This window comes from Rissa tridactyla, chromosome 6 (assembly GCF_028500815.1).
Source record: "Rissa tridactyla isolate bRisTri1 chromosome 6, bRisTri1.patW.cur.20221130, whole genome shotgun sequence".
In the NCBI taxonomy this organism is placed as follows: Eukaryota; Metazoa; Chordata; class Aves; order Charadriiformes; family Laridae; genus Rissa; species Rissa tridactyla.
Window position 1 is genome coordinate 55,632,606 of NC_071471.1, and position 13,627 is coordinate 55,646,232.

Consider the following 13,627-nt stretch of genomic DNA (forward strand, 5'->3'; position numbering starts at 1 on the left):
TGTGGATATTCTTGTAGTATGAGGGAATTCAGAATGGCATCCCATCCATTCAACCATCCTTCCTTCCTCTCTTATTCTATTGATTCTATATGCTAAACTATATGAAAATTGCTTTGCAAAGACAGGCTAGCAGAGAATCCATGTGTATGTGTGCTCTGGGATATATTGCAAAAATATTTTTCTTGTGTATTGTTTGTTACAAAGAGGCTATCAAAACACCATATTTGAGTTGAGATTCTTTTTTTAGTCTAGATGGTAAATGGACAATGTGTTTCTCAAGCATTATAAGCTACATGCTGCTTGTTAATAACTAAGGCTTTATCTTGGAACACGATCTGAATGACTGCAACTGTTTTCTCTGGAGAATGAATGTTTGTTCATGATTGGAAAGGCGGCTTTATTTTTTTTCTTTTCTTTTTGGAATCTAGGTCAGACAGTATGTGAATTCTAAGCGAAACAAACTATATGATGAGTGCTGCTATTTAGACCTGGAAACTTTCCAACGTTGCATTTTTAAGGAGAGATGCACTTTTTCATGATTATAAGTTTCTCCTCCTTCAAGAAACACACCATATCTAATGAGTTAGGTACTTCTTAATGTAAAAATGCATGTAATTGATGTAACTGTCTAAATATCTATTCTAGATGTCACTCTCCCCCGCCTTAAGGCCTTTATAGCTCAGCTGTTGTCACGGTTACACATTGAAGCTCTTCTCCATGGCAATATAACAAAACAGGTTAGTGTGATACTTTCTTTAATAAAACAATTTTTATTTAAAAGCAGCATAAAAATGGAAGACTACTTTAATCTTCTCAGATCTTAAAGCAGTTTTGCCAAATGTGATTTCATAATTTGACTTTGTACTTTTTTATCTTTATAGGAGTATCATAGTGTCATTTTTTCACTTTAGATTTATGAGGCTAAGTGCTGCCCTTGTCTTGCTCTCAGAAACTTAATAAAGAACAACTTACGATCTAAATATTTTAAAGTCTGTGTTGTGTATCATTACTGTGATGTGATCGAGCTGCATAAGGAACTATGTGCTGCAAATTCTGCTTTTCCATTTAAAAGTTTCAGACTAACTACCAAAGATTTAGGAATCCAAGATCCTTCCAAATGAAGTACTTTGGACAAAGCGAAACAGGAATGGTGGGCCATAAAAAATAAGTGTCAGCTCTCAGTTGCATCTTTTAGGGAGTAAAAATCAGAAAACATTTGTTCTATCTTCCATTAAAATAGTAATGGTTTGTATTTGCATAGGAAATCTAACCAAATATTTGAATATATGTACCAATACAAAATGTAGTACCTTTCTTGTACATTCTTGCATTCATTTTTTGTATGGCTGGTATAGCAGTATTTCTATGTTATACCAACTCTGTGATACTTTACTCGCAGGAGATGTTACAAACGCTGCATAACTGCTGAATGTACGGAGAAGAAAGTTAACTAATAAGGAGGGGAAAAATAAAAAGATGAAGGAGCCAATAGCACTGGATGCACAAATTTTTCCCTTTAGAGAATATCTCTAAAATTTTTTTATAGAGTATTTTTCATGTGGAGAAATGTGAAAAATAGTCTCACTTTTTTCCATCCTTATTTCTTACCCATTTGTATATGAAAGTCAGTTCCTTCTGACATATAACTGAATGACCAGATTTTTTAGATTTACATGATGATGCAGTCATAGCAGAGAAATGTGTTCTTTAGTTGGCATAATGGGTGGTGGCTGAAGAGTCCTACAGTGAAAGAAGTGGGAAGGATGCACCGTTACGCCCATAGCTGTGTCATGTTTAGAAACGATCTGCAGACCTCCCTGAAGAGAGGCGGGTAGGAAAACAACTTTGTCTCTCAGTGCCCTTGATGTGGTCATTGCTGAGAAAGCTCAGAGATTTTAACCTGGATCTCATTTTTTTTTTTTTCCAACTAAAATTAAGTCAAAATTTACATACTCTCGTGACGCCTTTCAATACTGAAAAAATTTTTAGGGAATCTGTACTTTCTGAAAAATTAGATCTATCTATCCGCTTAAGATTCACATTTCTTCTTGAACTAATTTCATTCTGATACTTGTTTTTGACTATTGCTTTTATTTGTTTGCTGCAAGTGGATGCATAGTAAACTAATCCTGTTCAGAACATCTGTCTGAACACTCCAGTTGTAAATATTTTGTTTTAGTACTGGATTGGAAGAATATATAGTATTTTTCTCTAACCTTTCAAACTGTGTTTTGTAAGACCTCAGTCTTTTTGTCTTTGATAGTGGGGCAGCTGGTGGCATGTGTTTATGATGTTTTCAGACCTTTTGCATGGTTTTGATAAGATCATCTGTGTTGTGAGTTTGTGGCAGTGCAGACTAAGAGATTTTGACTTTCAGCCTAAACTACTTTTTAGCAAGTGACTGTAATTTCCAGTATGCAGGCTACAACACCACATAACCCTTAACAGCTAAAGCTTTTGAAGTTAGATCCTTGACTGAAACTAATGATTTTTAAACCTTTTTCACTACTTATGATTTTTTTTTTTTAAATTATTACTTTAATCCATCAAATAAAAGAAAGTATCTCGGCAGTGAGTCCTAATACTAGCAGCATGTCAATGGAATGCATGTTTGATCATAACCATTAATTTGTTTTCTTAAAATTCCATCTGCTGAGATGTTATTTGCTTTGCAAATGTACATTATAGGTATCTGGTTTTCAAACTTTGAAAGATGTGCACATCAAAGTGGTGAAGGGAAAGGAAAAAAAAAACCCATTGAACTTTAATTTCAGAAGCATTGGGGAGGAGTAGAAGTAGTTAAACATGTAGACAAGATAAATGTAAAAGAAAAAAACCTCACTAAATCCTCGCCTCCCAAGCCCCTGCTCCCTCTCATCTATTTAACTTCTACTGTATTTTTATTTAATTACAATATCCCTATTTTCTATTCTTGATTTTTTTTTTTCCTTTTTTCTTTTCTCTCATGTCATCATCAATAATTGGAAAGTCTTACCCTGCTGTTAGGTACAGACTGACTAATGATCGTTAAAAATCTTCCTATGTTTTCTCTTCCAGGCTGCATTAGGAATTATGCAGATGGTTGAGGACACTCTCATTGAGCATGCTCATACAAAGCCACTCCTTCCTAGTCAGCTAGTGAGATACAGAGAAGTGCAACTTCCTGACAGTAAGTTAAATGATTTATTTACAATTTTTTAATGCACATTAAATTGGATTCCTTTTGCTAATGGCTTTTTAAAATGAATATTACTCTGTTGCTAGGAGTTTGTTTCGAAATCAGACTTACTTCATCTTAAACTTTAAATTTAAAAATATCATTAGGGTGTGGTTTTGTTAATTAAATTATACACTAATATACTCATCTTTCTGGTATACTTGAAAATTATTTCATTTTTAAACTGTGTATGGAAATTGGACTTCTTGGGGGCTGGAACTAGATGATCTTTAAGGTCCCTTTCAACCCAAACCATTCCATGATTCAGTGCTAATTCATTTGGTATAATTTATGGAAATTAGAGCCCTGTCCCAGGCTCTGCTGCACACAGTATACACATTTGAATAAGCACCATTCTTTGAGCACTTTGGAGTAAGTATTAAGTGATGATTCAGTGAGGGATTGTCCTAAACGGGTCTTGCTTTTTTTGAGAAAACTAAAAGCTCTTACACAAGTAACTTTGTTTTTTGCTGATATAAATTCTTTTGTTGTGGGGAAAAAAAAAATCTTCTATATAGGAAAGGATGTTCAAGGGGGATTGCTGGGAGTTATGCAGGAGTGATGGCATATGTAGCTATACAGCCAAAGCCAATTACCCATAGCTGATCATCAGCCTGTGGAAATGACCATGTACCAAAGAAGCTATCGGTATTAAATGCTGAATTATTTTTAATGTTCATAAATATTTCTGACAATTTGTCTTCAGAAACTATTTACACAGTAGAGGCAATGCAGAATTCCATTCCAGTTCCAAAAACATTTGCTTCAGGAAAAGCAGCCAGTTTCAATTTACTTGCTGCTATGCTCAAGCTCTGACATTTAGAGGTGTTAAAATAATCTTTTCTTTATTTGTTTCATGAAAAGTATGCTGTTAGTGGAAACTCTGCTTTAACAGTCCTAAACTATTATAATTCCATTCCACAAGTGATAGACCATTATCTTTTTAATTGTAGACAATGAGAATGCACATTTTTATGAACTTAAATGTTTTAACTTTGTCTTTTAGGAGGTTGGTTTGTATATCAACAGAGAAATGAAGTTCATAACAATTGTGGTATTGAAATCTACTACCAGACGGACATGCAGAGCACTTCTGAGAATATGTTTTTGGAGCTCTTTTGTCAAATTATTTCAGAACCATGCTTCAATACTCTGCGCACCAAGGAACAATTAGGTAAGTTTTCCCATAGTGATTACGTGTCTGTATACAACACATGCACATACACTCATGCACTTATATGAGACATGATGAGGTGTTCTTTCCCTGCTTAGTGAATGCCATTTAAAGGGCACTTGGTAAATGTAAATCATTTTAACTGCTGGTGACTCAAAGGAATGTTACTGTGCACAGACTCTAAATTGAGAAGCAGCAAGCATGATTTTTGAGATAAGTCAGAAATATCTGAAACCAACTCTGGCTTAAAAACAGTTTACTCAACTGCACAGAAAATTTCATATCTGGAATTTTTACCAAAACGAGATTAGATCAGTTTCCTAAATTTTAGATCATCTTAAAGAATCAATAGTAGTTTGATCTTTCTTGCTTGTGATCCTACTTCCAGCTGCACTTGATGATTCATAAGCCCTATCTTAGGAATACTGCTGTATGGGTAATGGCAAGCTGCCATGTTGGTGAAGACCTAAATACATTTCAGGCTTTTTAAGAATACAGCTGTTCACCAATAAGTACAAGTAATTGTTATGTGAACCAGTAAGACTGAGAACTAATAAGGTTATTCCAAACAGGATAACAGGGAAAGAGAGAGACTTTGCATGACAGTTTGCATGACTGAAATACTGATAAGGGGGGGTTTACAATTTTTCTAAGGGTGAGAGGCAGGCAAATGTCTCAGTGTGATGATTATGAACTACCAGGGATATCAGGCAAGACTAGACTTTTTGTGAGCAAATAGCAGAACCAGACATACCGTGTTCATCATAGGGATTTTAACTATGTAAATATATACTGAAAATAGGGCAGGACCCAGGTTATTTAGCAGGTTTTTGGAATGTGCTGGTGGCATGTTTTGCATAGAAGTTGGAGGTAACAGCTAAAGAGGAGGGGGGGAATCAGTGAGGAAGAACTGTGTGAGTGTGGCCAGCACTGCATAACTGCCAAATGTTAGAGTTCACAAGACTTGGGAGGGAAGACAGTTGAAATACCAACAAAATTGAATAAGCTTTGTAAGATCTCTGAGAAAGCTAAAGGACAAAAAAGTTCAGGAGTTAGCAGTTTGCTAAACAGTAGAAGTAGTAACAAGAACTCATTCAATAAATGCTATAGCAGTACGAGAAAGAGGAAAAGTTGTCAATGGTGGAAAAAAAAATTCGAAATGTTTTAGGATGGCTTTGTTAGTTTTCACTTAAAATGTCAACTGTGACCAGATGATTTCCAAAATAAATACCAGTGATCAAAGTCCAAGGCTTACCTTTGAACAGGAAAAAAACAGACTGAAGGTTGTTCAGGTAAATTAGAAGCTTTTTAAAGAGTTCAGGCATGATGAACTCTATGTTGCATTAAAAAAAAAAAAAAGACGAAATCCTGGAATTAGAAGTCCATAACTAAGAATTTGTGGATGATAGATGAGGTACTGGAAAAATAAACAAGGGTAAATGCTATATGTTTCCTTAAAAAAAGGAAAGAGAAGAGCATGGAAATTACAGATCAGTCAGATTAATTCCAATTCCTAGAAAATATGGAATAAGTTATCAAAGCAGTTCTAAATTCATAGAAGGTAACTGAGAGACTGTTACTGGACAAACCCAGGTCAAACTAACCTAACTTTTTTTTCTTATACAAACAGAGTTTGGCTGTATGGATGGAAGTGGTGATGTCATATGTCTCTTCTTGATAGTATGAAAGGCGCGTAATGTTCTCAAACAAGCTAGAGGAGAGTACCTAGGTGGAAGTACTACACATTTGCATGCAAGACTTTGGAAAGTCATGACTGGAGAATAGATAAGAATAGTTCATTTGAAAAATGGTGTTCTACAGAGCTCTATTTTGATCCAACGCTATTTAATATTTTCATCAAAACTCTGGATGATAGAAGAGTGAATATACTTACTAAATCTTCAGATAAGACTAAGCTGGGAGAGGTTGCAAGTGTGTGGGAAGGTAGAATTAGAATTCAAAATTAGTTTGACATTTTGGAAACATGACTTGAATGAGGATAAGATGCAATTTGTTAGGAACAGTTTGGCAGGAATAGTCAATGGCACAGATAGAAACTAAGAAGCAATTGTCTAGGTAGCAGTTATGTAGGAAACAATCTACAGGTTACAGTGGATCAAAAGTAGAACGTTAATTAGTAGTGTCATGCAGCTGTGTAAAACGCTGGGATATATAAATGAGAGCTTCCAAGGTGCACACACAATAATACTCCTGTATTGTTCGGGCAAGGACTTTGAAATACTGTATCCAGTTTTGACATCAGCATCAAGAAACAATTAGAGAGCTATAAAACAACATTTAAAAGACTGAAATGTGAGACAATTGTTATTAAAAGAGGGGAAGAAGACTGAAAAAAGGGTTAGGTGTTCAGATAAGCAAAAGCTGCAACAAAAAGGAAGGGAATAATGTTTTCTTTGTATCTAATTGATAAGATGAGAAATAGTCGTCTTACATTGCAGCAAAGAGAATTCAGATTAGACGTTATGGAAAAATAGTAAGTTCCTAATGTTGAGTCTAATGAAGCACCAGAGTACAGTTTAATTTCTGTTTACCTAACGCTGATGACAGAATTCCTTTTGTTCTGTCTTGGTCTGCCTCATTTCCTCCTCACCCTCCCCTGAACTGATACTTACCTCAGTGAAACAAAGTTGGTTTTGGTTTTTTTTTTTTTAAAAATAGTGTCATATTTTGAAAACCTGCATTATTTCATTTATAATACAGAATGAAACCGCATTACCGTCAAACATGCCATGTTTGGCAGCCTTAATGCTGGAACAAGGGATTTCTTTTAATTTGTGACTATTCTTGTTTTGCCCAGGTTACATTGTGTTCAGCGGTCCACGTCGGGCAAATGGCATACAAGGACTGCGATTTATTATCCAATCTGAAAAACCACCGCACTATTTAGAAAGCAGAGTTGAAGCGTTCTTAAAAACTATGGAGAAATGCATAGAAGACATGACAGAAGAGGCCTTCCAGAAACACATCCAAGCTTTAGCAATTCGTCGTCTAGACAAACCAAAGAAGCTGTCCGCAGAATGTGCTAAATACTGGGGAGAAATCATTTCCCAGCAGTATAACTTTGACAGAGGTAAGACAAATTGTAATTACTTTAAAACTGAATGCTGTAGTTTGGCTGCGCTTGTGACTGTTGAGTGTTGTGTTCATTTGGGAACAACTTAAACTTTTACATAGCCTGTGCAAAATTTCATACGTTTTTTGTGACTTGTGTCAGGTAAGTTGTATTTCTTCCTGCTGCCCTGAGAAAATACCTCCTCATTTGTGGAGCTTGTGCTCTCACTGCTGTGGGAGCTGTTAGTATTAGAATGTGTTCCCTGATGTTCACCATATGATGAGGGGTGGCAAATGCTTCATTGACCTTATGTTCTTTCCCTTAAGACTCAGTGAGACACAGAGTAGGTCAAGCATTAGAAGTGGTTTGAATGCAAATTTTGGTGTCGCATAAGCTCAGATTTCTTTCTGTGATGTTCAGATGTCTGTATCACACATATGCCTAATACTTGACTGAGATGCACTGAAATACACTTTTGACATTCCTGCGGGTGCACACGTTCATATGAACCTATTCCTCTTACCTCTGTGCAGCTCTTTTGAGGGAGCGATGGCAGAGGCAACAGCAGGTATCTTAACTAACATGTCACCTGTCTCAGTTTAGAGTAGGCTTGAAGAAACATTAGTTTTTTTTGATTTTTCATCTGTGATACTTTGAAGATTCTAAGCTTGCAGAACACCAGCTGAGATCCAACTTCTGTTGTTATTACTGACAGTTACTTACATTGTGATCCTGCATAGTATTTAAGTTGTATTTTTCCCTTTTTCTTTGTTGTTTGAAGATTTTTAATCCAAAATACTGAGGTATATTAATAATATAGTTTCTAACATTAAAAAAAAATAAATCCATTTTAGGTACAGATCAACTTTTCCTCGTATTTTCATGTCTCAACTCTTACTCATGACTATAATTTTCCATCTTCCATGCATAATATGCTTCCTACGTAAAACTCACTCTGTATCCTGTGACTTCTCTTCTGTGCTTTACATGCACTGTATTGGCCTTCCACAATAGCAAATACAGTCTTTTCAGTTGACAATGACTCACTGAACTGTTGTAATAATGAAGAATTTTTGAATTGCCATCTAGCTTGGTCTCGAGAGAATGAGAGCTACTGACAAGGTTTCATGCCCGAGTATAAGGAGTGATGTGGAAACTTAGCCCTACAAGTACTTTTTCGTGTGTCTGATGAAAAGGTTTATTTTTTTTTCTCAGCCTTAAGTGTTTCTGTTTTTAACCATACTTGGATCTATATTATCTCTCTGGAATCTCTTACTGCTAGCTGTAGCCATATCTTTCATATCTAAATCCCACTGAACTTACTATTACCTTTGACTTTTATATCTTTAATTCCCCTCTATCCACCAGTAATTTTATTTAATTAATGATTCTAATATGACTAGAATTGTCAAAATCAGAAATTCAGCCTTAAGAAGTGAAAGAGTTTTTACTTCGGGTTTTTACATTTTTATAAGTATTACTTTTACTGTTTTACTTCATTTAAAATTTTTCTCGAAAATGTCATCTAATTTTCCAAACTCTGTTTTGTTGATTTTTTTTTTTTAAATCTTCATATTAATTACTTAGAGCCTCCCTCACAGACTTGTTAGCTGCATATTGTTGCATGCATTTCTTTCTTGAAGGATCTTCCTGCTAACCCGAAGAAAAGCAAGCATGCCTACAACAAAAAGCTTATGCAGCAATGATATTACATGATTAAATCATTACAATTTGGTTTATATGAAGCGATGTAGCTACTGAGACATGCTGTCCCTAGATACCTTAAAGGTGGTTATTCCTTAACAGGTATGACGTAGGCGTTGTTCCTTAAATTTTTAAAAAAAAATTCTACCAAAGTACATCCTACCATCCTGTTCCCTAACTGTGAATAAAAGCCATCTATAATCAGGCTGGGTTAGAAATACGTAACATTGATTTTGAGATAATACACAGAAGTAGGCACATCTTTTTTAGCTACTGAATAACATACAGTGCAATCAGTATTCTTCAAACATGCATTTTTTAGTAAGTCCAATCAAATGGACTTACTGAAGTATAATTTTCTGCCAAGCTTCCAGTGACACTTTCAGTGATGTAAGTATTAGCTTGAAAGTTAACAATGAAAAGCGTATCATTTGCAGTCAATTACAGTATCTGAATTTGAAAGAAAAATACTTTGAATAAGTAGTGTGCTAATAACCAGCTATGATTTGCAGACTTGTTCTAATTTTTACTATTGTTGTGCAGATAACATTGAAGTAGCTTATCTAAAGACCCTGACCAAGGATGATATTATACAGTTCTACAAGGTAAGTTAGTCATGTAGTTAAAAACTTACTTGGAAAGAGACGTAGATATAAATGGATGTTATTTTGTGTAAACTATGAAAGCATATACTTATGCCTGGTTTAGGTAGATAATATGATAGATGCAGATACCTTAATAATAATTTTGTTTCGTGAGTCTTACTTAATTTAATGGCAACTAGCATACTGTAAAAATTGTGGAGAAGGACTGGGTTTTGTTGTGTGGTATTTCTTTTTTTCTTACCGTCTCTTATTCTCCTCCTGTCTCATTTCCTTTTTCTGAATAAAAAATGTGCTGCTTTATGACTCTATGACCAAGCTTGACCAAAATCACAAATTTGTTCCCCCCCCCCCCCCTTTTTTTTTTTATTCTTCAACCAGTAAATGATTCAGCTTACTTTGTGTGCATGAATTGTGAATGAAACGGATATTTTTAAAGCTTTGTTCACTGTAAATCAACAGTTTGGGTTTTTTCTTCCTCTCATAGTTAGGCAGAACAAAGGAATGGCATAACAATGCAATAATTGTACATTGCAACTCAGCATGAAGTTGCTAGATAGATACCTAATATAAGCAATTCAAATACTAGGGGCCGTCGTCCCCCCTGCCATGATGGTGATGTGCTTCCAGAAGGCTGCCAGGGATTGAAAATTCTGCAGAGATTCTAGGTTGCCTTTCTGATGCTATGATAGTTCATGGCTGAATTCCTACTACTTCTAGTTTTTCTGAGTCCCAAACAGTACCTGAATTTCTTAACTGGGTTGTGAAATAATTCGAAGTATTGTATGGATGACTTTTAATATTTCAAGGGACATCCCAAAATTCATCCCTTATTTTAAACCATAAATTAAAATTTAAATGCTTTCATTCTTTTACTGTTTCGTAAATACAATGTCTGAGTGATACTTCCCACACCTGAAGGACCTGATGTTTTTTACTGTAGGTGCTGTTGGCAATAGATGCTCCCAGAAGACACAAGGTATCAGTACACGTCCTTGCAAGGGAAATGGATTCCTGTAAGTATTGTACTGAATATTGTATTTCATCAATTCCTGTTTAAGCAAGGCGTAGTTAGGCATGTTATATTATACAAATACACTGTAAGAAAAACGCAGCTCTTTAGATCATATACCTTTCAGAGGAAAAAGTATAGGTTTTCTTCACATGGGTGCTTCAAATTTTCTGAGTGATGTTTGTGGCCAAGTTCTTCAGCCATTCTGAAGTATATTGATTAAAACAATATATCTTAAAATAGCACTACTTTTTTTCAACAGGGTATTCTGAAACAAACATAAAACTCTGTAGTAGTCCTACTACAAAAAACAAAATTAGAATTTGCAGTTATCAATACAATGTGAGTTTGGGTTTTTTTCTGACACACAATGAACATCCACGGTTTTATTCAAACACTCTCAAAGGAAAGGAAAAAACCAAAAACCAATCCCAAAACAAACCCCACAACCCTCTGGGAAAGTCAAACATTACATTTAAACTTGAGAAAGTCAGTTTATTTAGGTTTTATTTTCAAATAATCTGTATCAGCTGTACATTGTAAACTGTTGTTCCATTTTTGAATTCAAGAAGGAAAAGGTTAAATGTGTTTCTGGTTAATATAAATAAACTGAGAGGAAAAACTTCTATGTTGTTCTGTGCAGATTTTTCACCAGTTTATACTGGACTTAAATTCCAACGTGTAACTGGTTGCAAAATCAAGAATACTAAAGGCTTGTCTGTAGAACAGAAAGAAGCAGATAGCTCTGTGCCTGTCATGAAACTCCTTCCAGTCTCAGAATGATTGATTTTTATGGTACTGTGGGAATTGTAACTCTGCAGCTGAGTAAGGAAGACTTGCTTCAAAGCATCTTTCCAGTTTTCATGACTAATCATTGCTAAATAGAAATAGCTCTAAGACTTTTCTTATCTGTAGAAAACTTCTAAAAATATAGTAATTGCATTGCTAGAATGGTTCATCATTTGCTTGGAATGGTATCTTCCCAAGACAAGGGTGAACATGGGAGATGACCTAACAAGTGGTTACTCTTACAGCCATTATAGCAAGATATTCTCTCCATATACTCCCCAGTTCTAAACCGCTAATTCTGGCATTTAATCATTCTCTCTTCTGGCATGAAAGAGAAATTGTGACTTTAATGCATTTCCTGTGAGTTCAAATGAGCATCCTTCCAAGTGCAGGTGCCCATCCTCTAGAGAGTAACACAGAGGAGCAAGGCTGAAAAGCTTCCCAGTGAGAAGTCTTCCTCCCAGAGGCAGGCTCACCATTTTCTCTGAGAGTGGAAAAGAATCAGAAGCAGTAGAGTAGAGATCTGGGATTTTAGGAGGGGGAAGCACTTGAACTCCTAGGGTGAAGGTTAGGGTTGAAATTTGAGTATGGAGCTAGAAGGGAGGTTTAAGGAATTTAAGACTAGAAATTCTTATTGACAAGTGGATTGAATACAAGAAGAAGTTTTGGGGGCACTGGAGTTAGGGTTTGCATGGGGACAGGCAGGGAAGACGTGGGGTTGCTATTCAGAATTTTGGTATGTGGAGTAACCCCCCACACTTCCATAGGCATGTCCTTACTAAAAGGTGTGCTGTTGCTTTGCTCTTGTTGCATATACCACTGGCATTTACTACTGTTCTCATAATTTGTACTGGAAAACAGTTTTAAGTATTCATTGATCAGTAGATTAGCAATTTTTATTTCTACATTTTATTTCTACATTCTCTTTATGTGTAAGAAAAATGAATAAAACCCATTGCCTCAGCACATGTTCTCAAGTCAAATCAGGGATTAGGTATTTCTAAAGACAGCCATGGAGTATAAAAGCAAAATGTTCAGAAAATCTTGTTTAGAGGTACTTTAAAATTAATAACCTGTGCTTTAGATAGATACCTGTCTTATAAGAGAAAACAGTTTATTATGTAAAAGGTATTGATTAAATTATCGTCCTGAATTAATTTTGATGATGTTAAATAGGCCCTGTTGTTGGAGAATTTCCATGCCAAAATGATGTGAACCTGGCACCAGCACCTCCACTACCACAGGTAAAAAGAAACACCACACAAAAAATCCCAGGTTGTTTTCTCACTATGGAAGTTTAGTATCATTAAATACAAGTTTATAGGTAAAAACAAACTTGAAATTCATGCTGTTGTGGGCCTGTTATTTCAGCTCTTTTCCACATGTATTGTTATCCTTGATAACAACAGGGATTTTTCCCGATTTTTTTTTTTTTTTTTTTTTTTCTTTTTAACAGTCTGTCCTGTTACCTTTGTTCCTTCTGTTCCATTGAAATGAAATCTAATAATAGTAGTTAACTCTACTGAGTATCTACACTATGGAGTAAAATACAGATTGTTATTGTCTGAAAACACTGATTGTATATGATCAGATGTATGAAGTGTCAAGAGAAAGATGCATATGCATCGACAAATTTATCACCTTTGTTTTTAAAAAAAAAAAAAGCAACGCCAAACCGCCACCAACAAAACCTACTGTCTGGTCATTGTCTTAGAGCCTAAAATATTATTATATTCTTATTATTATTATATTCTTACTCAGTCCTTATAGGTGACAAAGTCACTGTGGGTGGAAACTTCTGTATGAATTATATGTAGATATATTAGGCATTGTGACTAAATCTGAAAGAGTTACTTTGTTACTGCAATTAAAAAGAATATCTCATTGAATTGCTATTGTTTTTATGATCTTACCTCTGATATTCAAAGGATGGGTGGGATGTTCTGAACTAGAATTTGTAAATGAAAAGACAAGCTCTGCATTTAGTGAGGTTCCTGCCATTATTAGTAATGCAATTACTGCATTATAGCTGCTGTTTTCAATTATCTAGAAAAAA

General features: G+C 35.2%; 1 protein-coding gene across 3 annotated transcripts in view; it reads left to right on the forward strand.

Moving 5' to 3' along the window:
- The window catches only part of IDE (insulin degrading enzyme), a 69,908-nt gene that overhangs the window by 49,477 nt on the left and 6,804 nt on the right, over positions 1 to 13,627 (forward strand). For all 3 annotated transcript variants that reach the window (XM_054207210.1, XM_054207209.1, XM_054207208.1), the window contains exons 18-24: positions 646 to 737; positions 3,058 to 3,169; positions 4,224 to 4,391; positions 7,210 to 7,482; positions 9,712 to 9,773; positions 10,714 to 10,786; positions 12,748 to 12,815. In XM_054207210.1, the coding sequence (XP_054063185.1) occupies positions 646 to 737; positions 3,058 to 3,169; positions 4,224 to 4,391; positions 7,210 to 7,482; positions 9,712 to 9,773; positions 10,714 to 10,786; positions 12,748 to 12,815 (848 nt within the window). The remainder of the gene's footprint in view (positions 1 to 645; positions 738 to 3,057; positions 3,170 to 4,223; positions 4,392 to 7,209; positions 7,483 to 9,711; positions 9,774 to 10,713; positions 10,787 to 12,747; positions 12,816 to 13,627) is intronic.